At 23.7% G+C, this 27,982-nt stretch overlaps 1 protein-coding gene across 6 annotated transcripts in view; it reads left to right on the plus strand.

Annotated features, from left to right (window-relative positions):
• Positions 1-27,982, plus strand: part of LOC122511466 — a 174,397-nt gene that overhangs the window by 38,866 nt on the left and 107,549 nt on the right. For 5 of the 6 annotated variants that reach the window (XM_043626694.1, XM_043626693.1, XM_043626698.1 and 2 more), the window contains 2 exons: positions 25,792-25,859; positions 26,131-26,585. In XM_043626694.1, the coding sequence (XP_043482629.1) occupies positions 25,829-25,859; positions 26,131-26,585 (486 nt within the window). In that variant the 5' untranslated portion in view covers positions 25,792-25,828. The remainder of the gene's footprint in view (positions 1-25,791; positions 25,860-26,130; positions 26,586-27,982) is intronic. The other variant, XM_043626695.1, reaches the window with a different exon arrangement.

The raw sequence follows: 27,982 nt of genomic DNA on the forward strand, positions 1-27,982 counted from the left end.
TCTTTTCTCCCCGGTTATGCTTGTGTCCCCCATCCTCCTCCTTCTTATGGCACTCTTGTTCTCTTCTTTGGAACTCGACGAACCACAAGGTCCGCCGAACTCAATATTCTTTTCTCTCTCTCTCTCTCTTTCTCTTTCTTTTCTTTTCTTTTCCACGCGTTGTAATCGCGCGTCGACTCGAATTTTCGTTAAATTTATGCAATTCCACTAACTCATTTTTCATCATCTGTCTGCCTCTATCTGGCTCTTGTGCGCCCTTCCTCGCCTACCCCTTTTGCCTTTTACCAAAAGTCCCTCTTCTTCTTTTCAGCTGCAACCAGTCGGTTGAGATAAATTTTGTCCGTCGATCCGCTCCTTTTACCTTCTTCCTTTCGAAGAACCCGTTGCTTGAATCGAGTCGGTAATGCAGGTTCCACACTAGATGCCCGGCACGTGAAACGTGCCCCCTCTCCAATGCTAACTTCTCCTACGTAAGGAGGGGAAAGCATTTGGTAGATGAGGCAGAGGGGGCACGCGCGTTGTGTCGGGTGTCCGTTTGGTTTAAGTGTGGAACCTGCATAACGCGCTGCATTAAAACTGCGCATTCCTTCTTAACGTCTGTTCGCGTTTTTATTTCCATAAGAAGCGACATGTCCGGCTTTCGACGCTCAAATTCAGCCAACTCAATTCGAACCCCGCCTTATCGCCTCACCATCTTCAGTTTTCATAATTGAGAAAGAGAGAATCAGACCCAAAGGGGAATACACAATACTCTGTATATCTTCTTCTCTGATTCTCCCCGAAGTGCTAACTTTTCACCACGGTAACTTCTTTTTGGAAAAATTAATTCTTTTTCATTTCCAATGTAGAAAGAGGAAGAAAATTTATCACTTCAGTATTTTAAGGGATTTTTAATAAAAATAGTAAATAGTAAATAGTAGGTTTTAGTAGGCGAGTGCAAGGTCTGCTTTAGTTTATTCTTTTAGTTGTTTTTCAAGTTTATTTTTAGTTTGCTTTTCTTTAAGTTTATTTTTAAGTTTGTTTATCTTTCAGTTTATTTTTTAGTCTGTTTTTCTTTTAGTATTTTTTAGTTTCTCTTTCTTTATTTTTTAGTTTTTTTTCTTGATTTTTTAGTTTCTTTCTCTTTATTTTTTAGTTTTTTTTCTTGATTTTTTAGTTTCTTTCTCTTGGTTTTTTAGTTTTTTTTCTTGATTTTTTATTTTCCTTAATTTTTTATTTTGTTGTCTTTTATTTTGTTGCCTTTATAGTTTATTTTCTTTTAGTCTCAACAGTTTATTTTCTATTTTGTTCATTTTCTCCTAGTTTTATTTTTTAATTTCTACGGAAATAATTCAATAGAATGTAGGTTAATAATAAAATCGTCGTGACATAAAAGATAAATGTATGCTCAATTATAAAAAGATGGTGGTGATACCACCTGCTCCCTTTCCGGAATTTCATGTTTACTCCTATATAATATATTTTCTCGCAGATATGCTGCGTTAAGTGAGTTTTTCATCTAGAATCCACATCCGGACACAGTTACTCCACTTTTATTTGTCTAACCTCAAAAACTGGTTAACATATATATATATATATCCAACATTTACATAAACGCAAATTTTAAAACACTATTATAATTCATTATGGTATTAATTTTACTTTATGCACTCTACATTTTCTCTATTTCATTTACAACGAGAAATGACAATTTATTATTTCTCCTTTAGCTCTAGTTTTAATTTTTCTTTCGAATTTTTTAATTCTAGATTTAGAATTAGAATTTAGATTTAGAATTTAGTTCCTTTTTTTTAAATTTCATGAAAAATTTTATGACGAAATGTTGAGGGAATTTAAAAATATGACAGAAAATAAAGGAAACTGTCGACGATTATTATCAATTAAAAATTTAAAAGTAAAAGACAATAATAAAATTTATCTAAGAAGTCGATTGTTGGCATTACGACGAAACAAGTAATTGATCGTTTGAGCCAATTATTCACTTGAAATAACTTCCATCGACTAAAGTTCACTCATAATTTGCTCGCTTAAGAATGCTTTGCGTAAACAAATGTATTTCTTACATTTGACTTTTAACAAGGGACATTCACTCCATATATTTTTTTTTCTTTTTCGAAATGTCTCGTTAACATCATCTTTCCATTGTCATATTTTATAACTCATCTTCGACGAATTCACGTTTTAATTGAGAAAATAAAAATACCGTAAATATTTTTCTAATATTCCTCCATTTTACCGTTTTTCTTTTCTTCTTTTTCTTTTTTCATAAAAATAAAAATAAACAACTTTATAGATTTACAATTATTTTCATAAATAATATATAACTCATCGCAGAATTTCAATTATTTTTAATACAATTTTAATGGAATTTCTCGAAAAATGTAATTATTCGTAAAAATTTTATTAAAATTCATCAAAGAAATTCAATTATTTTAGAAAGCCTTTCTATAATTTATTTATTAGAATTTAAGTATTATTGTCGATAAATTTTTAATTAAATTTCTTGAAAGAATTAAATTATATTCAAAAATTTTAATGAAAATGTTTTTAACAATTCAATTTATTTTCAAAATAATTTTAAATAAAATTCTTCGTAGAAATTTCATTAATTTCTATAATTTATAAAAATTCAATTATTTTCAATATCTACTATTTCAATAAAATTTCACAAAAGAATTCAATTACGTATTTAAAAAGAAATATTATTAAAAAATTCGTCTGAAGAATTCAATTATTTTTAAAAGTAATAAAATTCTTCGTAAAAATTTAATTATGGTCAAAAGTTTGAAGAAATTATCGTCAAAATTTCAATTATCTTTATAAATAATAAAATTCTTCTTCGTAATTCAATTATTTTAAAAAATTTTTTTTAAATTCTTGGCAAAATTTCACAGAAATTCAATTATTTACAAAAATTTTAACAAATTTCTTCTAAATAATTCAATTATTTTCATAAATCAATTAATTAAATCAATCTCTTCAAAATTTAAATTATTTTTGTAAAAAAAACAATTCTTCTCCGAAATTCAAGTATTTTCAAAAATAATAAAATTCTTCTCCGAATATCAATTATTTTCAAAAATTTTAATAAAAATCCTCGTCAAAATTTCAATTATTATTATAAATAATATAATTCTTCTTCAAAATTCAATTATTTTAAAAAATTTTAATAAAATTCTTTTCAAAATTTTACAAGAATTCGATTATTTACAAAAATTTTATTAAGTTTCTTCCAAGTAATTCAAATATTTTCATAAATAATAAAATTTTCACAGGATTTCAATTATTTAAAATACAAAATTTCATAAAATTTTTGAATAGAAATCAATTATTTCAAAAGATTTTTATAAAATTCGTCACAAGAATTCAATTATTTAAAAAAATTTAACAAAATTCTTTTTTCAAGAATTCAATTATTTTCAAAAGTAATAAAATTCTTTCCAAAAATTTAATTATGGTCAAAAGTTTGAAAAAATTCTCGTCAAAATTCAATTATCTTTAAAAATAATAATACTCTTCTGCAAATTTCAATTATTTTCAAAAATAACAATATTCGTTATAAAAATTCAATTATTTTCAAAAATAATAAAATTCTTTGTAGAAATTCAATTATTTTCAAAAATAATAAAATTCTTCGTAAAAATTTAATTATGTTAAGAAGTTTTTAAAAAATTATCGTCAAAATTTCAATATTATCTTATTAGAAAAAATAAAATTCGTTTCCAAAATTCAATTATTTTAATCGAATTTCTCGAAAAATGTAATTATTCTTAAAAATTTTATTTAAAATTCCTCGAAAGAATTTAATTATTTAAAAATTTGTTTATAACATTCTTTATGGGAATTTAATTTCAAGAAACATTCAATTATTCAATAAATTATTTATTTCTGTATTTAAATAATTGAATTCCTGTAGAATATTTTTGAATAAAGATTAAAAATTTGTTGATAAAATTATGTATAAGAAACATTCAATTATTCAATAAATTATTTATTTTTGTATTTAAATAATTGAATTTTATAGTAGAATTTTCTAATAAAAACTGATTTTCATTTCACAAAAATGAATTTAATTTAAAATTTTAGAGAATTATCGAAAAATGTAATTATTCTTAAAAATTTTATTAAAATTCGTTAATAGAATTCAATTATTTGAAAATTTTGTTGATAACGATTCTTTATGGGAATTGAATTTTAAGAAACATTCAATTATTCAATAAATTACTTATTTTTATATTTAAATAATTGAATTGTCGTAGAATTTTCTAATTTCTTGTTAAATATAAATGTAGTTTTAAAAACCTGCGGAAAAATTCCGTTTTTTAACCTGGAAAATCTGGAAAATTCAGGGAATTTGAAATGATAGTGTGGCAACCCTGATTTTTTGTTTTTCTTTTCTTCTTTTTCTCTTTTTCCTTTATTCTTTTTTTTCTCTTCTCTTTATTTTTCCCCATTTGCCAATTTCAAAAGAAATAATAAAAAGTAACATCAGGAAATCGGGCTTTTTCAATTCTAATTTGAAAGAAAGTCGGAAATAAAAGAATAATTTTTGCTATCAAATCAATTCATCTCCACAGTCAATTTTAAAAATGAATATATATAAAAGTGGTGTACGAGTGCTTGATTGTAAGAAAAGAAAAAAAAACAGACAATTGCACGTGTGCGGCCCCTACAATGTGGCATAAAACGAGATTTCGAAAATCCGTTATTTAAATAAGAGAGAGAGAGACTGGCATACCGCATTGCCCTTTCGAATAGTAGGACTGAATAATTTTATAAAATTAATAGTAAAGGGTAGGTCGTTCGCGCTATTATGCTCGTATGCAAATAAGACAGTGGAGGGGTGGCATTGATGTGCTTGTAGTGGGGTCATAAGAGGGGGGGAGGGCTAAAGAACCAGAAGGGAAACTTGCAGGCTGCAAGGCATTAAAAACTTTTCGAGATTTATTGCATTGACGTATATATGCAAAGACCTGGTCTGGACTCGATTATGCTCCGCGTATTTCGGGGGTGAAAATGGACATTATTTTTTGACAAAAAAGAATTTAAAAAAATAAATAAATGTCAGGGTTATAATTTATGAAAGCTCTCTTGTACATACTTCACAAAATCGAATAAGTATTTCTCAATTTTAATATATATAAAACCACAAAAGCAGTAAATTTTCAAATTTTATGTTCTATTCTAAAACAGTCAATTATGCGGAATGGTAGAAGAATTTTGATAGAAGAAAACGTAAGTTTTCTTCTATCAAAATTCTTCTACCATTCCGGATGGGGAAACGTAAGTTTTCTTCTATCATTCCGGATAAAAAAGAAAATTTATAAAAATAAAAAAAAATTATAAAAAAGAAAAAAGTACGTTGCGAATCTATTAATGTTTTATGATATTCACAATCTTTTTTTTTTTTAATTTAGAAATTAGAACTAAAAAATATTTTTTGAAAAGAATTTGCATGTATAAAAAGATTAATAATTAAATAGTGGATAAAGGATCTGATGAAGAAGAAGGGCGATTTTTTTAACTCCGAGGGTTGAGAGATGTCAATGTTGTTACTCACCCTCTTCAATGCAGTGATGTCAAAAAAAAAAAAAAAAAAAAAAAAAAAAAAAAAATAGGGGAGGAAACAAGTAGAGAATATAGTTGAATTACGATATATGTGATGATAATTAACGTGTCTTGTTAGCACTCTTATCGAGGGATAAATTGCGAGAACCTACTTTTTATTTCAATTGTATTCCAAAAAACTTTTTTTTTTTTTTTTTTTTTTTTTTTTTCGTAAATTTGATTCTATTTTAGTTACTAATTAAAACTATCATAAAAAGTAGTAAATTAGTAGGTTTTAATACAGATGAGTGCGATATATAATAAAAATAATTGAATACGATTTTAAAATTAAAAAAAAAGACACTGTGACAAATTGAATCGCACAAGTTCTTTTTTTTTTCTTTGAGGGAGGGAGGAAATAAGTGTGACTTGCAAAAATATATTCGGTGCACCTATAAGAGTTTAGTGTTTGGAATTCAAAACAAACGGGATTTCGGACGTCACCGTGGGACGCCTGACGATTAATTAATTACAAGGCACTCTCTCTTTAATTACTCCAGAAACCCTACTGAGGTACCTGCACGAAAGGGCGAATCCATTCTTGCTGGAACACTTAATTTATTATATCGATCGTTTCATCCTCGAAACATCAATCAGAAATAACTTCTCTTAATTCTCAGAAAAAATTCTATTTCTCGTGGAAAAAAAACAAAAAAAAAAATCAATATCACCAATGTGATTATAATATTCAATTTTTTATGATCAATTAAAAATATTCTCTTAGAAATAACAATGACAGTTTTTCTAAATTGAGACAAAAAAGGAATCAAAACGTGCAAACGTTAATAAAATAATAATAATAATAATACGTCAATAAACGTATAAAATATTGTATTTTCTTTTTTTTCCCGAGGTAAAAAAATGTTCTTGTAACGAAAACAAGAGGAAGGAAAGAGAGAGAGGGAAAAAATGTGTATTATTTGACCGTGTAATTTACGCGAACGGGTAAAGGAAATGAATATTGGTAGTTGTAAAATTTGTTGAAGAGAGCGAAAGTAGAAAATTTGTATTTTCAGAATGATTATCTTATGGGAGTTGATTAGAGCGTTTTAGTGTATTTAAAGAAATGAGGCGTTTGATGCTTAACCAGGCGTGTATAGCTGAAGGAATAACCGAAGCTCCACTTTGTTGGTTAGTAGAAGGCACAGAAAGAATAACCAGTTCGTGAGCTATTACCGCGACCATATTCAGGTCTAAATAGTTGGTGCTCCGCTAAGTAGCCCTAACCAGATTAGTAAGTTGTTGCGTGCTCTATTTTTATCGTATGTGGCATTTTACGACTCTAGGGAGATGAAGAAAAAAAATGTTACGAGAAAAAAATAAATTACTCTCTAAATCCAATTTTTTTTTCTTTTTTCCACAATTTTTCTCTTTCCGAAAATTGGGTTTTTTTTTTAATTTAAAAAATTGATATTAAAAATAAAATTGAAAGAATTAAAAATAAAGAAAAAAGAATGAAAAAGAAGAAAAGAATGAAAATAAAAAAAATAAAAAGAATAAAAATTCATACAATTAAAAGAAATGTGCGAAACAAAAAGTTCTAAAGTTGTTTTGTGACAATTTTATTAAGCAGTTTATTTTATTTGCGAGTAAAAAGGGAAAAAGAGTGGAGAATACAGGTGAGGTCGAATTCTTGGATCTTTATCGAAAAGAGGAAACCAATCGATCTTAGTATACAACTCCTTGTTACCAGAGAAAGATGCGACCAGTTATTCGCCGAATCTCACGATTTTTTTTTTCGTTTTGGCAAAGAAACAGAAAAAAAAATCTTCGTTTGCCATATTCGACCTTAGTCCTCAAAAAAAAAAATTTCTCCAAAAATCAAATTCATAACAAAATTTTGTACAAACGATAAAAAATAGAAAATATATTCTTTCCTATTCGAAAAATAAAAAAAAACCTTCGAATAAAGTAAAAGTGTTTGTAAAGAAATACTTTTAAATATCTCCGCGAAAATGAACGACAGGAAGGAAAGAAAAGGACAGAGGTGAATGTATTCGTATTATAAGATATGGTGTGAAACACGAGAGTTGGAGATTAAAGAATGAAAAACATGAAATTCTGAGAACTGGTTGAAGTCATAATATTCGTAATTTCAAGACCATGGACACAGAATGAGAATATTAATGTTAACTGAAATAAAAGTCATTTCTCGTATAATTTTAATTCTTGCGACAAATCTTATTTTTTTCCTCATCATTTTCTTGAGGGGGAAAAATAATATTAAAATAATTTTAAATACTTTCTTCTTGTCCTTTATAAAAAGGTTGTTTTTTTACTTTCTCTCTCTCTCTCTCTCTCTTTCTCTTTCTCTCTTGATCTTCGTTCTCGAACCATTACCTCCCTCACACACCGTAACGCAGTCGCAATTCCTGACACGCAACTACATTTATTAAGATACGAGATGGGAAGCTGTTTAAGATCAAGGTCTTATATTAGACAGAAACACATCCCACATTTCAGTTCACAGTGGAAATTACATTAACTTATCTTATTTAATAAGACTTAAGGCAAATAATTATATTTTCAAGAAGTGTCTCATATTAAATGAAGAATTTTTTATTTATACGGTTACTTTCTGAATAATTTTACTACTTTTTTACGATTTGCGACTGTTTGGATATTTTTTTTTTATTTGTTACACTAAAAGCTACTTTTTTCCATGTTTGAGAATTTACACTACTTTCAATTTATTAAGAGTTGAAATAAAAAAATTATTTTAACAAATTTTAATAAAGTTATTGGAAAAAATTGAAAAAAATTTTAATTAAATTCTTCAAAACGATTCAATTATTTTTACAAATTTTCCCTAATTCAATGGTTTTTAACATCTACTATTTTAATAAAATATAAAAAATAAATTCAATTATTTTCATAAATAAAAAAATTTTCACAGCAATTCAATTATTTAAAACAGAATTTTTCTATTATTTTTCGAAAAACATCAATTATTTAAATAGATTTTTATAAAATTATTTTCAGGAATTCAATTATTTTTTTGATTTTTGATAATAATCGTTGCAAAAATTCAATTATTTTTAGAAATATTAAAACTCATTGCAGGAATTCAATTATTTTTAATACAATTTTAAATAAATTGCGCAAAAAATGCAACTATTTTTAAACATTTTAATAAAATTATTTAAAATAATTCAATTATTTTTAAAAAATTTCCTTAAATTCTTTATAATAATTGAATTGTTTTCAATATAATTTTAATGAAATTTTTGAAAAAAAAATCGTTTCTTTAAAAATGTTTTTTTTTAATTCTTCTCAAGAATTCAATTATTTTAAAAACTTGACAAAGTTCGGTGAGAAAAATTCAATTATTTTTATAAATAATAAAATGCATCGCAGAATTTCAATTATTTTTATTATCATTTTACATGAATTTCTCGAAATTGAAATATTTTGAAATTTCAATATATTTCATATATTAATAAAATTTCTAAAAAGAATTCAATTATTTCAGAAAGAAATAAATAAAATTCAACTGAAAAATTCAATTAATATCTTGAATAATAAAATTTTCTCAGGAATTCAATTATTTGAAAATTTCAGAAGTTTTTAAAAAATCTTTCTCAAGAATTTAATTATTTTCAAATTCATTTTTAATTACATTTCTTGAATGGATTTAATTATTATCAAAAATTTAAATGCAATTCTTCGTAAAAAATCAATTATTTTCAAAAATGTTGATAAATTTCTTTATAAGAATTCAAATTTAAGAAATACTCAATTTTCCAATAAATTATTTATTTTTGTATCACGATAATTCCATTTTCAAAACAAAAATTCAATTACTTGCAGAAATAATAAATTTTTTAGCATGGATTCAATTATTGAAAAAAGTGTGAATTAAATTCTATTCATGAATTTTATTATTTTCAGAAATAATTAAATTGTTCGAAAATAATTGGAATTGACAAAGAATTTTATTAAAAACTTTTGAGAACAATTGAATTATTTAGAAAAAATTTTATTACAATTTTTGAAAATAATTGAACCTGTTAGAGAAATTTAATTAAAATTATCTTAAATATAATTGAATTTTTCCCCAGAATTTTAATTAAAATTCTATTGAAAACAATTGAATTTCTCAAAATAATTTTATTTATTACAAAAATAATTGAATTGTTGCGAAGAATTTTTTATCAGAATTGTTGAAAATAATTGAATTTTGATAAAAACTCTAGCAAATAATTGAATTAAAATAATATTTTTAATAATAATTGTATTTTATCGAGAAATTTTATTAAAATTGTATTGAAAATAATTAAATTCCTCCGAAACATTTTATTATTTATGAAAATAATTGAATTTCTCCAAAACATTTTATTATTTATGAAAATAATTGAATTCCTTTGAAGAATTTTATTATTTATAAAAATAATTGAATTTTTAAGAAGAATTTTTTATCAGAATTTTTGAAAATAATTGGATTTTTATTAAAACTCTTGCCAATAATTGAATTTAAATAATATTTTTAAAAATAATTGTATTCTTTTGAGTAATTTTATTAAAATTGTATTGAAAATAATTGAATTTCTCAGAAGAATTTTATTATTTACAAAAATAATTGAATTCTGGACAAGAATTTTACTAATTTATAAAAATAGTTGAATTGTTACGAAGAATTTTTTTTTATCAGAATTGTTGAAAATAATTGAATTTGAATCATTATTAAGAGTAGAGATGATTCTATCACTCAGTCGTATTTTCACTATTTATTGAATCATTATTGTTTAAATAATTTATATTCTTTCGAGAAATTTCTATTAAAATTGTATTGTAAATAATTGAATTCTTTCGAAACATTTTATTATTTTTAAAAATAATTGAATTCCTTTGAAGAATTTATTATTTAAAGAAATATTTTTCTTCTTGGGAATAAATTTTATTATTTATGAAAATAATTGAATTCTTGCTGAGGATTTTACATTTCATAAAAATAATTGAATTCTTGCTGAGGATTTTACATTTCATAAAAATAATTGAATTATTTCAAAGAATTTTATCCTGTATTTTGGAAAATAGTAGAATTTTTTGGAACGAAATTTATTAAACATTTTTAAAATAATGATTTTTTAAAAAAAATTTCATCAAAATTGTTGAAAATAATTGAATTTAAATGATATTTTAAAAAATAATTGTATATTCTTTCGAGAATTTAAAAAATTAAATACAAAAAATTAAGTATTTAATTTCTTTTTTCGATCTTTTTTTGAAAATTAATTTTGTTCTTAGCGTCTAATTTTAAGAATAAAAAAAATTTAGTATTTAATTTCTTTTTTCGATCTTTTTTTCGTAATTGTAGTGGGTTTATGATAATGATTCAATATAAGAAAACTTTTTTGCTTCTCGTCTAGAATGACGTGATGATTTTTTTCCGTTTCCATAAATGAACTTTGCGCAGAAGTCCGGAAATGTATATATGTATAAAGAAGTTATAATCGGTCAAGAGAAGCGTCGCGTCGCGTTACAAAGTCGAAAAGGGGGATAAAAGAAAAGATGCGATAAGTGTGTTTTAAAGCCGGACGAGACAAATTTGAATAATCTCTCGATATTCCAGCAGCCTCTCCAGAAGCCACGATTTGCCCCTTCCTATCCATATATATAGTAGAGAGAGAGGTCTGGCAACATTACATTCAAGTGTTTGACGAACGGACGCGTTACGTCGCCGAGTTTTTTGTTTCCTCTTTCTGGCGTCGGCATCAGCGACGAGCAATGTCGAGTGCCACTGCGCTCTCACGATTGCTCCTTCTCTTTCTTTCGTTTGTATAGAAAATATATGTTCCCTTTTGCAGAATTGTCCTGCATGGTGGTCATCCAATCCGTGAACGTCATGTTTTTCAGCTTTGCTTTTATCAATTCCAATAGGGGTTGTTGCAACTCTGGGGCGGTCTCATTTCTGAAAAACCTTTTATATATCAACAATAATCTCTCGCGTTAAATCAGGTTTCGCCAACAAAGAAATTTCACTTATTTTCAGCAAAAAAAGCAAAGCAGAAAATAAAAAAAAGAAAGAAAGAAAACGTATCGCAAACATTTTTCTAATTGGATAAGAAAAAACTAGTCTAGGGAAAATGTGACTAAAACGTCAGCGCTCGAACCAGTGAAAGTATATTTTAAAAATACGGACTTTACGGACAAAAATTGAAAATTACGGACCAATCCTGGATCAACTGACAAAAATATAACAAGGCCGAAACAAATAAGAGAAGATTTTACTTAAAATAAATTTTAATTTAAATATTAAATTTTTCATAACTATAAAACATGAAGAAATCCATAACTCCGAGTCTTCGACTCGAAGTAATCGATTTCTTCATGTTTTATAATAAATTTAAGATGGAAAATTGATAAAATCATTATTTTAGATTATAAGAATATTGTTACTGTAACTTATTCAAAATTATTTTCAACATTTCAATTTTATTATTATTAATAAATTAATTAGATTACCTATATTAATGTTTAATAATTTTCAAAAAAGTTCAATGACAATTTTCCAATCCCATTTATTTACAATATTCAATTTTACGAAATTTCAATTATTCGTAAACTCATTAAATATATATTAGAAAATAAAAGCTTTAACTAATATAAAGAAAATTCAACAAAACTTTTTCAAAAATAATTTCAAAATTCAATTATTTTTAAAAATTCAAGCTATATTGCTTTTAATTTTCAATTATTATCTAAAATTTCAACTGAAATTCATTTTTATGAAATAAAAATCAATTTTTATTAGAAAATTCTACTAGAATTCAATTAATTAATTATTTAAAAAATTTAAATACAAATAAAATGTAAATAAATAATTTATTGAATAATTAAATGTTTCCTACAATTAAATTCTGATAAAGAATTTTCACAGCAACTTTTTAAATAATTGAATTCTTTCGAGGAATTTTAAATAAAATTTTTATGAATAATTACATTTTTCGAGAAATTCGATTAATATTGTATTAAAAATAAATAAAATAATTGAAATTCTGCGATGAGTTTTATTATTTGTGAAAATTTATTGAATCCCTATAAGAAGAATTATATTATTTTAGAAACAATATTTAATTTTTGCGAAGAAAATTAAATTTTACTCTTGAAAATAATAGAGTTTTTGCAATAATTTGTAACTTTTTCAAAATTAAATTTCTATTCGTGTTTTTTAACTAAAATTCTTCTATAAATTCTTTTTTAAATTATTTTTAATAATTTTTTAAAAAATTATTTAGGAACTTTCAAATTAATTTCCCAACAATTAAATTTTACGTAAAATTTCAATTATTCGTAAATTTTTCAATTTAAATTTATATTAGAAAACAAAAACTTGAAATAATTTCAAAAAAAAAAAAATGCAATTAAACTTTAAAAAAAAAAAATTACTCCACAGAATTGTTATAGTTAAAAATATGAAAAATTCAGATTTTCAAAGATTTCAATTTGAAACCTTTTTCAAAATTCAATTATTTCCAAAAATTCACTCTATATTGATTTTAATATTCAAATTATTATCTAAAATTTTAACTGAAATTCATTTTTATACAATAAAAATCAATTTTTATTAGAAAAAAATTCTACTAGAATTCAATTTTTTAAATATAAAAATAAATAATTTAATAATTGAATAATTCAATGTTTCTTAAAATTGAATTTTCCTAAAGAATTTTATCAACAAATTTCTAGATATTTGAATTCTTTTGGCAAATTTCAATAAAAGAGTTTACAGTATAATTCTACAGTTCGATTTAAATTGTATTTAAATTCTGCGATGAGTTTTATTATTTATGAAAATAATTGAATCTTTGTAAAATATTTTGTTATCTATAGAAATAATAGATTTTTTCCAAAAAAATTTATAAAAAATTTGTAAATAATTAAATTCATGTGAAATTTCTATTAGTTATAAAAAAATAATTGAATATTTGCGTAGAATTTTATAAAAAATTCCTGAAAGTAATCGAATTTTGTCGAAGAATTTTGCTATTCATTTCTAAAGATAATTGAAATGTTGACAACAATTATTTTTAAATTTTATGAAAATAATTGAATTTCTGGGAAGAATATTATTAATTTTAAAAATAATTGAATTCTTGTGATAAATATTGTTATTATTGAAAATAATTGAATTTTGCAATGAATTTTATTAAAAGTTTTGAAAACAATTGAATTTCGAAGAAGAATGTTATTAATTTTTAAAATAATTGAATTCTTGTGATAAATATTGTTAGTTTTGAAAATAATTGAATTTCGGAGAAGAATTTCAATTATGTCTCAAAATAATTGAAATTTTTACGAGAATTTAAAAAAAATTGTCAATAATTGTATTGAAAATAATTGAATTCCTGAGAAGAATTTTATTTATATTCATTACAATTTTAATAGAATTTCTCGAAAGAATTAAATTATTTTTTTAATATGTTAATAAAATTCTTCGCAGAAATTCAATTATTTTCAAAAATCTTAACTAATTTTAATGAAATTTGTCTCAAAAATTCAATTATTTTCAAAATTAACAAAAGTTTTGTTAGGAATTCGATTATTTTTAATATATTTTTAATAAAATGTTTTTAAAGAATTCAATTTATTTAAAAATTTTGTTGATAAAATTCTTTATGAGAATTCAGTTTCAAGAAGTAATCAATTATTCAATAAATTATTTAATTATTTTAATTGAATATTAAAAGCTATATTAGATACTAACTATTAATTAATTCGTCGTATTAATAATTAACTAATTTGTGCAATTAGTTAATTAATTTATGTTTCCAATTAATCGATTATTTTCGGTTACTAATTAATTATAAATGAATAATTAATTAAAAATTAGTAATTAATTAAAAATTAATTAATTTTCATTAATAAGATAAATTTGATTTTGAACGAAAAAAAACATAAAGCATCATTAAAGATGTTAAATAAGCCCGAAGATGCAGAAAATTCCTTTTATTATTGGCGAATAACTCAAAAAACCTTCATCATTCAGCAGGTAATTACAACCCGCAAGGAAAAAAAAATAAATTTTAAAGGCCTATACATCGCGAGCGGCCTAAAATAGGAAAAATAAAAATGCAACTCGTGGATACGGCAATAAACTAAAGGCACAAAACCCAAGACTATAAACTTGGTATTATACTCACAAATCTCTCAAAATCTTATATTGAATTTCTGAAAGAAATGTCTAGGATAAGTATACACTTTGAAAGTGACAGGGTAAACATGAGTTTCTTTCAGTAATGAGTAATGCCACTGACGTATCATCATCATCGTTGCAAAGTTTATTGCAATAATTTGACCTCTCTCTCACAGTTAACGGTAATGTTAAAAACATTTTTTGATGCTATTGGTAGCCGCGCATATATAGACATCCGTTACATTTTATGCTTGTTTACGTTTTTAACTATACAATTTGAAAAAAAAAAATTATTATTTCTTTTAATATATAATACCCGGAGCCAATTTAAATTTATACCATATAACTGCGAGAGCAGGTCAGAGACAAAAAAAGCGAGTTGATTCCACAAGATGAAACCGATGGGAAAAGGGTTTCTATATACTGGATTTCCGAAATTCTTCGTCAAGGTCTAAATTCTTTAAGAAATTGGTCCCCATAAAGAATTGTCTAGGTTCGCGAATTCTTGGGAGATGAAATTTTTAAATGCTTCAAAGCATACTTTTTGAGTCGCGCGAAACGATTGCGAAATATCTCGAATGATTTTTAAAGTTGAAAATTAAAAACAAATTTTTTTTTCATTATGAAGAATATTAAAAGTCCATTTTTGTTCAAAAACAAACCAATTTCCCTGGATCAGGGCTCGAACTAGGTCCGTAAATCCCTTAAAAGTCTGTAACTTTGCTTAAAGTCCGTAAAAGTCCGTCTTTTTGAAAGAAAGGTCCGTAAAGTCCATAATTTGATTCAAAAAAGACGAAAAGTTCTTAAATTGTATACGATATAATCTGGATAATTTTAGAGAAATTGCAAATGATTGCAGAAAATACAATTTGTTTTGAAAAGTAATAAAATTCTTCGCAAAAATTCAATTATGTTCAAAAATTTAGAAACAAACTCTTCTAAATTTCAATTATCTTTAAAATTAATAAAATTCTTCTCCAAAATTCAATTATTTTCAAAAAATTTAGTAAAATTGTAAAATTTCAATTATTTTCATTAAAAATTTTCTCAATTCAATGATTTTTGAATTGGTCTCTACTATTCTAATAAAATTTTTCCAAAAGAATAAATAAAGAATAAATTTTATTATAAATAATTAAAAAAACAATTCTAAACATACCTTTAATTAATTTTAAAAAATAATAAAAATTTCACTTGAATTTAATTATTTATAACAATTTTTTAACATTTCTTATCAATGATTCAATGATTTTCATAAATAATAAAATTTTTACAGGGATTCAATTATTTTCGTAAATCTAATAAAACTCATTGTACAATTTCTAAATACTTCGAAAAAATTCAATTATTCCCAAAAATTTTGATACAATTCTTTATAATAAGAATTAAATAATTTTCAGTAAATTTTGAATTGAATTCCATGAAAGAATTGAAAATTTTTTAAAATAATTGAAATTTTGCAATAAATTTTATTATTTGTGAAAATAATTGAAATGTTTGGGAAGAATTTTATAAAAATTGTTTTTAAATAATTGAATTCTGATAAAAAATTATATTATTTGTAAAAATAATTGAATTCTTGCAAAGAATTTTATATTACTTAAAATTGTATTTAATTTATGTTAATAATTAAAGTGTTTCGAGGAATTAAATTAAAATTTCATTCAAAATATTTGAATTTTTATAAAAAATTTTATTTAAACTTTTGAAAGTAATTTAAATCTTTAGAGAATAAGTTTTATTAGAATTTAATTTAGAATAATTAATGTTTTTGCAAAAAATTTTATTATTTATGAAAATAAATGAATCTCTGAAAAAAAATCTTTTATTCATGAAAATTGTGGAATTATTGAGGAAAAATTTTTACGAAATTGGTAAATAATTGAATTCCTGTGAAATTTTAATTATTTATGAAAATAATTGAATTTTGCAAAGAATATTATTAAATTTTCTAAAAATATTTGAACTTCTGGGATAAATTAATTTTTAAATCAATATTTTAATTAGAAAATGATACAAGAATTCAGTTATTCAAATATTTAAATAAAATATTTATTGAATATTTGAATGTTTCTTGAAATTGAATTCTCATACAGAATTATATCAACAAAAATTTTTAAATAATTGAAATCTTTCGACGAATTTTAATTTTTTATGAAATTTTTAAGAATAATTTCATTTTTTTCTAGGAATTCGATTAAAATTGTATTAAAAATAATTGAAATTCTGCGATGAATTTAATTATTTATGAAAATAATTGAAATTCTGCGATAAATTTTATTATTTATGAACATAATTGAATTGAAGAAAAATTTTTGAAAATAATTGAAATTATGTCAAAAATTTTGAAATTTAAAAAAATTATTGAATTTGTAGGAAGAATTTCGTTATTTATCAAAGATAATTGAATTCTTTTGAAGAGGAGAAATTTTTTTTTTTTGAAAATAAATGAAATTTTAACAAGAATTTTATTAAAACTTTTGAGAATAATTGAATTTCGAAGAAGAATTTTATTATTTGTGATAATAATTGAATCTCTGTAAAAAATTTTATTATTTCTGAAAATAGTGGAATTTATGAAAATAATAATTAAATCCTTTGCGTAGAATTTTACAAAGATTTTTATTAAATAATTGAATTCTTTTGGAAAATTTTATTAAAATAGTTGATATTAATAATCATCCAATTGAGGGAAATTTATGAAAATAATTGTAGTTTTGCCAAGAATTTTATTCAAATTTTTGAAAATAATAATAATTTATCAATAATAATAATTTATCATTTATAAAGATAATTGACATTTTGAAGAGAATTTTTTTTTAATTTTTCTACATAATTGAATTTTTACGAAGAATTTTATTACTTTTGAAAATAATTTAATTTCTGCAATTATTTCTAACTTCGATAAAATTCAATAGTGCTGTTTTATTGTTTTAAACAAAAATTCGGCTATAAATTTTTAATAATTAATTAATTATATATTAAAAATTTGAACTAATTTCAGAAGAATTTGAATTATTATTAATTTTTTCAAAAATCTAATTAAATTCATTCAAAATTGAAATTTTCTAAAATTGCAAATTAAAACCTTTTGAAGTTTATTTATTTATGAAAATTGTAGATGCAACTCGATTAAAATTCCATTAATAGTTTATAAAGCAATTAAAAAGGAGAACAAAATTTAAAATTTTCTTATGAATTCTAAATTTTAAATTTTTTCCAGTACTTTTAATAAAAATCCCAAACTTTTCCCTGACCAACTCTACTTTCCCTGACTTTTCCCTGATTTTCCTGACCTGTGGCAACCCTGAGAAAAAAAAATGAGAGAAAAAAATTTCGAGAGAAAAGAAAAAGAGTTTTTTTGGGTAATTTCTGACTGATAAAGCAGCGAGAAAAATTTGATAGTGCAAAATACTTAATTGGGAATGCGCAGAAGGGGCAATGAGACGGCTGCGCGACGATAACCACGTGACGAAATGAAACCGAATTGAGCCGAGAAAAAGCGAAGCATTATATAGACGGGGAAATACCCATTCAACTCACTCACCGAGTTTGTTCGCTCTTCTCATCGCCGTGGCTGCTCGACTCTTTTTGTCGGCTATACAGAAGGGATAATTAACATCTGTTACAGTACCTATAGCGTGCGAGCCGCCCCGTTTTACCCCACCACAACTGTGTGGGGCGGACCTGAAGTGCATTATCACCCTCGTACACGGACACGTACGCGCAGGATCTCTCCCACTGATCTTGGCAAAAGTACTCGTGCATTAAACCAGCGAATTTCAAACGTCTCTCTCTCTCTCTCACTCTCTTTCTCTCTTTAAAAAGAAAGAGTATTCATGGGAAAAGCATAGCCTGACACTTTTTTTTTCTTTTAGTTTCTTTTTTTTTTTCTTTTGCATCTTAGATCCTTGAATGCGATTTTGCGAAAATATACAATGATTGTAGGTATGCTAAATTCCAAGTTTGGACGCTTCAGCACACGATAAGAGTATGAAGAAATAAAAGCCTTTCGCTAGGAAAAAATATTTTTCTTCGCTCCATATAATCAAAATTTCGATACATATTTTGTAATTGCATACTTTCACGGGAAATTTATTTCGAAAAATAACATTCCTAAATCTTTTCCAGTCCAGAGAATTTTCTTATTCAGAATTACAAAATTTTAATATAATAAAAACAAAATTTGCAATTTTTTATGTATACTCTATTCCATTCATTTCGTCTGCAGGCTTCGCACTCGATGATTAATTTAAAAAAAAAGAAGCAAAAAGTAGCTTAAAGACAGAAAAAAAGTAGCAAAAAATCAGCTATTGAAAAATTAAACTGAACTCAATTTTTTTATAATTTCTTAATTACATTCAAAAATAGAATAATTTTTCAAAATAAATATTTAAAATACCTATTTATTTTGTCTGGAATTAAAATATTTCAAATGATTTCAATGTAACGCATTTTTGAAATTGAACTAGTTCTAAAAATTACAAAAGTAATTCTTTCAAAATTCAATAATTTTTTTCTTAAAATTTATAAACATTATTATTATTCAAAAATTTTAATAAAAATTTGTCGCAAAAATTTCCATATTCTCATAAATAATAAAATTCTTTAGAGAAATTGAATTATTTTCAATACAAGTTTAATAAAATTTCTCGAAAGAATACAATTATTTTAAAAAATATTAATTAAAAACGATTATTTTCAAGATTTTTAATATAAATTCAATTATTTTCAACAATTTTGATAAAAAATTCTTCGTAACAATTCAATTATTTTTATAAATTGTAAAATTATTGGCAAGAATGCAATTATTTTTGTAAATAATAAAAAATTCATCTCAGAAATGCAATTATATGCAATACAATTTTAATTAAATTTTTCTAACAGGTTGAATTATTTTAAAAGATTGTAATAAAATTTTTCCAAACAATTCAATTGTTCTCAAAATTTTTTATTAAAATTCTTTGTAAAATTTCAAATATATATTTCGAACAATTTCATTATTTCTGAAAATAATTGAATTCTTTAATAGAATTTTATTAAAACTTTTTTAAATAATTTTGAATTTTATGAATAATAAAATTCTTGAAAAGAATTCAATTATTTTTATAAATAATATAATGTTTTGGAGGAATTCAATTATTTTTAATACAATTTTAATAAAATTTCTCCAAAGAATACAATTATCTTTAAAAATATTATTTAAATTTAATTATTTTCAACAATTCTGATAAAAAATTCTTTGAAACAATTCAATTATTTTTATAAATTGTTAAGTTCTTGGTAATAATTTAAATATTTTTGTAAATAATAAAATTCTTTTGAGAAATTCAATTAGTTTTAATAGAATTTTAATTAAAATTCTAGTGAAAAATTTAATTATATTCAAGATAATTTTATCTAAATTTCTCTAACAAGTTTAATTATTTTTAAAAATTACAATAAAATTTTTCTAAACAATTCAATTGTTCACAAAAGTTTTTATAAAATTCTTTGTAAATTTCAATTATTTTTGAACAATTGAATCATTTCTGAAAATTATTAAATTTTTGAATATAATTTCATTAAAACTTTTTTAAATAATTGAATCGCCAGGAAAAAATTTATTATTTCAGCAAATAATTGGATTTTTGAAAAATTTTAAAAAATAAGTGAATTTTGGAGAAGAATTTAATTAAAATTGTATTTAAAATAATTGAATTCCTGGGAACAATATTTATTATTTATTGATATAATTGAAATCCTGAGAAGAATTTTATTATTTATAAAAATAATTGAAATCCTGCAATGAGTTTTAATATTTACAAAAATAATTGAATTCTTGTTAGGATTATTATTAAAATTTTTAAAAATAAATGTCCCTAAAGTTTTGAACGTTCAAATGAACGACGAAGTTTTTTTAATTTTTTTAATTTGTATATTTTATAAAAAAAATTATTTTGTTTATTAAAAAGATTAATTCTTAACCTAGGAAAATGTTAAATTTTAATTTTTTTCTTTTTTATAATAATAAATTTTTTAAAAAATATTCAAATAAAAAAAAATTTTGTTCATTTGAACGTTCAAAACTTTAGGATCACAAAAATAATTGAATTCTTGCGTAGAATTTTATAAAAAATCTATTTAAATAATTGATTTTCTTCCCAAAATATTAAGAAAATTATGTTTTAAATAATTGAATTGATTTGAAAATTTTTTTTATTTATGAAAATAATTGAATGGTTGCGAAGAATTTTATAAACATTTTTTTTTAAATTATTCCATTCTTTTGTGAAATTTTTTATTGAAATAGTAGATATTAAAAATCATTGAATTAAGAAAAATTTGTGAAAATAATTATTGAATCGTTTGAAAGAATTTTATTAAAAATTTTTTGAATTTTTTCCATTCACTTTATTTTATTTTTTAAAATAATTGAATTCCTGCAATGAATTTCATTATTTATGAAAGCAAATAAATTTTTGCAAAGAATATTATTAAATTTTTTAAAAAATAATCTAATTCCAGAGAAGAATAAATTGTTATTTATTTATTTCGAATATTTCATGGGTAAAGAATTTTTATATTTTTAAAAATAATTGAATTCTTGAGACGAATTTTATTATTTGTGAAAATAGTTGAATTTTTTCAACGAATTTTATAAAAATTTTAAAAAAATAATTGAATTGCTGAAAAAGTAGCTTTTAGTGTAACAAATAAAAAAAGTATCCAAATAGTAGCAAATAGTAAAAAAGTAGTAAATAGTATAGGTTTTAGCAGATGAGAGTGCGAGGCCTGCGTTTGTGAGCGAATTTTCAAAAAAGAGAAAAATTTAATTAACATTCGGAAAATAATTTTACCTTTATATTTGAAACAAAAATGTCTGAAAAATGACTCGATTATTCCTTACAGCTTATTGTAAATTGCAAATTGTAAATTGTAAATTGTAAATTGTAAATTGTAAATTGTAAATTGTAAATTGTAAATTGAAAATTGTAAATATGATCCCACGTTTCCAGTGTACCTTTTTTAATTGGTAAACATTGCATAATAATTAAGGCCAATTAGATACTGCCAATAGTTGATAAGACAAGATACATGTTTAACAACGCGGAAAACTAAAGTCCCTCTTAATCTCAATACATATAAGTCTTTGCATTTCGATATAGAGGCAATTTAAACAGGCTCCCTTTCAAAACTAAAAGAGAGAATATCAACACAAACGTGTCCCGTGCATTCAGTTAACGACTCCGCGAGTTAGATCGCATAAATAATTACGCTCAGAGGAGAGAACATACGAACGGAACATAACTCGTTGGAAAAAGAAATTCCGCATGTTTGCCATCCCCTCACTTGCATTTAGAAATGTGTTTCATAGGCTCATCTCTTATATGAGACGGAATAACTTTACAACGACAAAAAAAAAACGTATATATAGTTATAACCACCTGCAGATGAATTTACAGAGTCAAAGAAAGATGTAAACAAATGAGCTCATAAAAACTACAAGGGAAGATGTTAAAAAAATATTCTAAATGTGCTGTTGATTATATTCGAGATGTGAGAATTATTTCATCTTGATAGTTCAATTCTTCATTTATACATTTTATATGCGAGCAGCGCATTTTATAATATTTGTTAATACTTTGTCGGTCTGGCGATTTTCAAACACGATGAGACAAAAAGTTTGTTCAATGTTCCTTCGCTTTAATCCCGAGAGATAAATTAATTACAATTTTTGTTTCGATTGAAAATATTTCTAACAGAGTTTTTCTAAGAATATTAAAATTGAGACAAAATTTTCAAATGAATTTGCAAACGAATTACGGAAAAATTATCAAAATAATTTAAAAAGGAGAACGACTTATTCAAACTAATTTAAAAAAGAGAACATCTTATATTCAAAATAATTGAAAAAGATAACAACCTATCAAAATAAGAAAAATTTTCCAAATTTTATAGAAAACAAATTTTCTACAAAATAGAAGAAAAAATTTGTAAACAGGTGGGAAAAAAAGATGAGTATGTGACAACCTGCAATCCTTATTAATTTAAATAATTCGAAAAATTTTATATTATAGACATTTTCTCTCCATATAGAAAGTCGAATTTCATTTTGTAAATCAGGTCAACATTTTAATGAATATTGATCTATCATTTATGTGTATACGAACAACATAAAATTTAGTCATATATATACATATATATCGAGCAAATGTCACGCATTCGTAAATGTATTATTTTTAGGTTGGATTTAACAACTGTAAAGAATTGAAAGTAGATTTAACCCATTTGCATAAAATTAATTAATGTAACAACGTAAACTAAATTTTAATGGCATCCAAAATTGAAAAAGTTAATTTGGATCAAAAATTTAACATTTTGTTCTCAATGCCTCGTATAGTTTTGGTTTACCAATAGTTATTGATTTCGATATTATATTTTAGATATATATAACAAAAATTGTATATGAAATGTATCTGGGTCAGTGACCTTAAGTGTTTAATAGTACACTTTACAAATTGACAGGCATATGTAGGTTATTAGCGTTTTTTTATTTTTTATTCAGGAAGAGTAAAACTAAACAACAGAGCTTCTTTAGGAGGAAGCAAAATTGTGAAAGTAAAGGAGAGACAGGAAATAAATGCATTTCATTTGTTGATTGCAATTTTATTGGAAATTAATTTCCTATTTGGAAAATTCGACTGCTATTTGAAGATCTATTGCTTAGCTAAAAATAATTTAGCTACTTTAGCTAAATTTTGTTAAATAAATATTTAAATAATTATTATTTGTTTTTCCATGGGTAAAAAATTAGAAAAAATTCAAATTAAAACTTGAAATTTAATAATTTCTTAAAATTACAATTATTACCCTTTCAAAATTAAATTATTTTCTACAATTTTTAACTGAACTTCATTTCCAAATCAATTATTTCTAATTTTACTTTCCTATTATTTAATTACAAAAATTTAATTTTTCATAATTATTGTAACTGTAACTGTTTATGGTCCTTCTTTATAAAAGTTATTAAGATGAATTACTGGAAATATTTAACCAAAAATATTTAAAGTTACTAATTTTTAAAAAAGTTATAATAAAGAAAATTTTTCAAATTAATTTTCTATATATATTTTTAAGAAATTTTTGAAAGTCTACAGGTTTTTAATTTATGCAATTGAAAAATTTCCAAATAATTGAAATTTGGTAAAATTTTTTAAGAATAATTTAATATTTGAAAAAATATAAAAAGAAATAATGAAAATGAAAAATTTTAATTTTAAAAACGAACATGATTTCTCCAAAATTTTAAAAATTCTAAAAACGTAAATTTAAAAAAATTTTAATTTATTTTGATCAAAGATAATTATTTTCGAACAAAAATAAATCTAATAAAAATGAATTTTAAAACATTATAATGTAACAATTATAAAACTTAGTTTTTTAAAAATATTGCAATGAAATTTTACGAAAATTTTTTGAATTTCTTTAAAGAATTTTTGTACAATTTAAAAAGAACTTGAAGATTTTTCATTGAAATTTTTAAGAATTCAATTATTTTCAAAATTTGTAATTAAAACTCCTCAAAAGTTAATTTTCATAAATTGTAATAAAATACTTGAAAAAAAATAAATTATTTTCAGTTAAATTTTACAAAATTTCAATTATTGAAAAATTTGGAAAAACTTGCAAGAAAAATCGAAAAAGTCTCATTGTATAAAAATAATAAAAAAATACAAGAAAATTTTTTTTTTAAATAATTGAATTCTTTCAAAGAATTTTATTAAAATTTTTAAGAATATAGTTGCATTTTTCGCGGAATTTATTTAAAAAATTGTATTAAAATTAAAAATAATTGAAATTCTGCGATGAGTTTTAATATTTATAAAAATAATTAATTCTTGCAACGATTATTATTAAAATTTTCAAAAATAATTGAATTTCTGGAAAGAATATTTTACTATTTATCAAAATAATTGAATTCTTGCGATGAATTTTATTATGCGTGAAAATAATTGAATTTTCCCGAAGAATGTGATTAAACATTTTTAAAATAACTGAATTCTTTCAAAGAATTTTATTAAAATTTTCAAGAATAGTCTTTGCATTTTTCGCGAAATTCATTTAAAATTGTATTAATAATCATAGAAATCCGGATAAAATTTTTGGAATAATTGAATTTCGAATAAGAATTTCATTATTTGTGAAAATAATTGAATGTCTATGTACAAAAATTTATTATTTCTGAAAATAGTGGAATTATTGCGAAAAAATTTATACAAAATTGGTAAATAATTGAATTTCTGTGAAATTTTTATTATTTATGAAAATAATTAAATGTTTTGCATAGAATTTTATTTAAATTTATGAAAATAATTTAGTTTTTCGAAGAATTTTCTTCAAATTTTTGAAAATAATTGAATTTCTGAGAAGAATTTTATTATTTTAAAAATTAATTGAATTCTTGAGAAGAATTTTATAAAAATTCGAAATAATTGAATTATTGCGAAGCAATTCATAAAGATTAAAATTCTAATAAAACAAATGATTTTTTCGAAAAATATTAGGAAAATTCTGTGTTTTAATTTTTAAATAATTGAATTCATATGAAAATTTTTATATTTATAAAAATAATTGAATTTTTGCAATGAATATTCTTAAAATTTAAAAAAATAATTGAAGAATTTTATTATTTTTAAAAATAATTGAATTCTTGCGAAGAATTTTATAAAAAATCTAATAAAATAATTGATTTTTTTTTTTTTCATAAAATATTAGGAAATTTCTGTTTAAAATAATTGAATTCCTGTGGTAATTTTTTTATTTATCAAAATTTAAATTATTCAATTCTTTTAGGGCATTTTTTTTTGAAATCGTAGATATTAAAAATCATTGAAATCGCAAAAAATTCGCTTTTTTGAAAATAGTCGAAAAAAGTCGTAAAAGTCATAATATCCGAGAGACCTGAGAGTATAATTTTGGAATGTTCCTTTGATCATTTACGTTTTGTATTCTTATTTCCTTCTCCGCTCGATGTGGCGTAACGTTCGTTTTTGTTTTTGTTTCAGGATGCACTGACTGGGCAGATCATCCAAAAGACTCGAGATGTCCGCGGTAACCAGTCCATATGGCCCCAGTAAGTTTAAATATTGTTTGCAAATCATTAATTTTAATTTCATCAATTTTCAAATTAAATTTGAATTTTCATTTGACCTACACTTTAAAAAAAATGAATTCAGGAAACTTAACGTTTCCTTTCTGTATAAAGCCTCAACTTTTAGAGTAAATAAAAATTAATTTAAATTTGCCAAAAATAAAAGATGAAATTAATAAGAATAATTAATTTTTAATAAGAAGCAAAAGAAAATTAGAAAAGTGAAATAAAAGAGAGTGTGAATCGTTTTCATGTTTCTTAGCGGAGATGCTTTCCGAGTCGGTTTACAACTACGCGACGTCCCGTCGGGATGCCGCCGATCATGACAGCGACTCCCAATTCTCGGCCCAGGCCCAATTGCAATTGGCGAATATACAAAAGCCACGTAATAAGCGAAAAAATTTCAAGCCAATCAGCAGTCGAATGGCTGAGGTCTCTGATGAATCGGATCGAGACGAGGAAGATCCTGAGGCAGCCGAGGAGGCGAGCTCAAATGAAATTCTTGAGTATGAAAGGAAGACCTTACTCCTGCCAACTGAAGAAAGGTCGAAGCAAAGGCTAAACAACAACGAAGCGAGTCCTATGGATTTGTCCGTCGCGACCAGGCCACCCTCATCAGAAGGGGACGACGATAGTGGGGACTCATACAGGCATAAATTTATTATCGAACAACTCAGGTCGCAGAAGTTCTATTCCCTTGGAGCCGAGGTTAGTAATTTATTTACTGCAAAATTAAATTCATTTCAATTTTCAAATACCGCATTGTATAACTTGTTATTATATATATATATATATGTACACTCAAGATTAGTTACTTGACTTGAAAATTCTAAGAGAGAAGCTTATCATTTATAATTGATAATTTCTTGCTTTGGATCTACATATGTGACATGTGCAATGTTTTAGATAGTCTACTAGGATAATAATATAATATTCCATAGAGACAATATTCTAATACTATTCTAACAATATTCTAACAATATTCTAACAATATTCTAATAATATTCTCATAATATTCTAAAAATATTCTAATAATTTTCTCATTGTATTCTAATAATATTCTCCTAATATTCTAATAATTTTCTCATAGTATTCTAATAATATTCTCCTAATATTCTAATAATTTTCTCATAGTATTCTAATAATATTCTCCTAATATTCTAATAATTTTTTCATAGTATTCTAATAATATTCTATATTATATTCTATTTTATATTCTATATCCACACATATAGATATCTATACATACCCACATAGCACCATAGTATGAGGTAAGGTTATGTTGAGTACTAATCGTAAGGCACATAAGGTTACACAATATTGCTGCGGTAGACCTGAGGTGAACTAAAAACTTCCGCCATGGAGGTAAGGTTACATGTTAGGGTGTGGTGAGTATATATGATAAGGCCATGGTAACCTTACACGTTAAGGTTGATGTAACCTTACACGTTAAGGTTGAGGTAACGTTACATGTTAAGGTTGAGGTAAGGTTACATGTCAAGGTTGAGGTAAGGTAATTAATAAGTTGTAAGGTTAAGGTAAGGTTGTGATAAGCTTACCAGTTATGGAAAATATTGAAAAAATAATTAATAATATAATAAATAAATATTAAATTAGAAAGTTAAGTTTGTTGCTCTTCTCTATTTTGGAAACCTGACATAAAGCAGAAAATTTTGAAAACAAATTTGGGGGGACTGGGATTCGAACCCGGGATCGACGCGCATAAACCTATCATTCTAACTAACTGAGCTAAGTAGAGAACTGGCAGAAGGAAAATTAATGTTGCCTTTAAGGTGAACCAAGAAGATGATTAACTCCTTAAAGGCAATATTAATTTTCCTTCTACCAGTTCTCTACTTAGCTCAGTTAGTTAGAATGATAGGTTTATGCGCGTCGATCCCGGGTTCAAATCCCAGTCCCCCCAAATTTGTTTTTAAAATTTTCTGCTTCATGTCAGGTTTCCAAAATAGAGAAGAGCAACAAACTAACTTTTTAATTGAATATTTATTTATTAATTATTTTTTCAATATTTTCCATAACTGGTAAATTTATCACAACCTTACTTCAACCTTACAACTTAATAATTACCTTACCTCAACCTTGAC

The sequence above is a fragment of the Leptopilina heterotoma genome, unplaced genomic scaffold, assembly GCF_015476425.1.
Source record: "Leptopilina heterotoma isolate Lh14 unplaced genomic scaffold, ASM1547642v1 Lhet_83, whole genome shotgun sequence".
Lineage (NCBI taxonomy): Eukaryota > Metazoa > Arthropoda > Insecta > Hymenoptera > Figitidae > Leptopilina > Leptopilina heterotoma.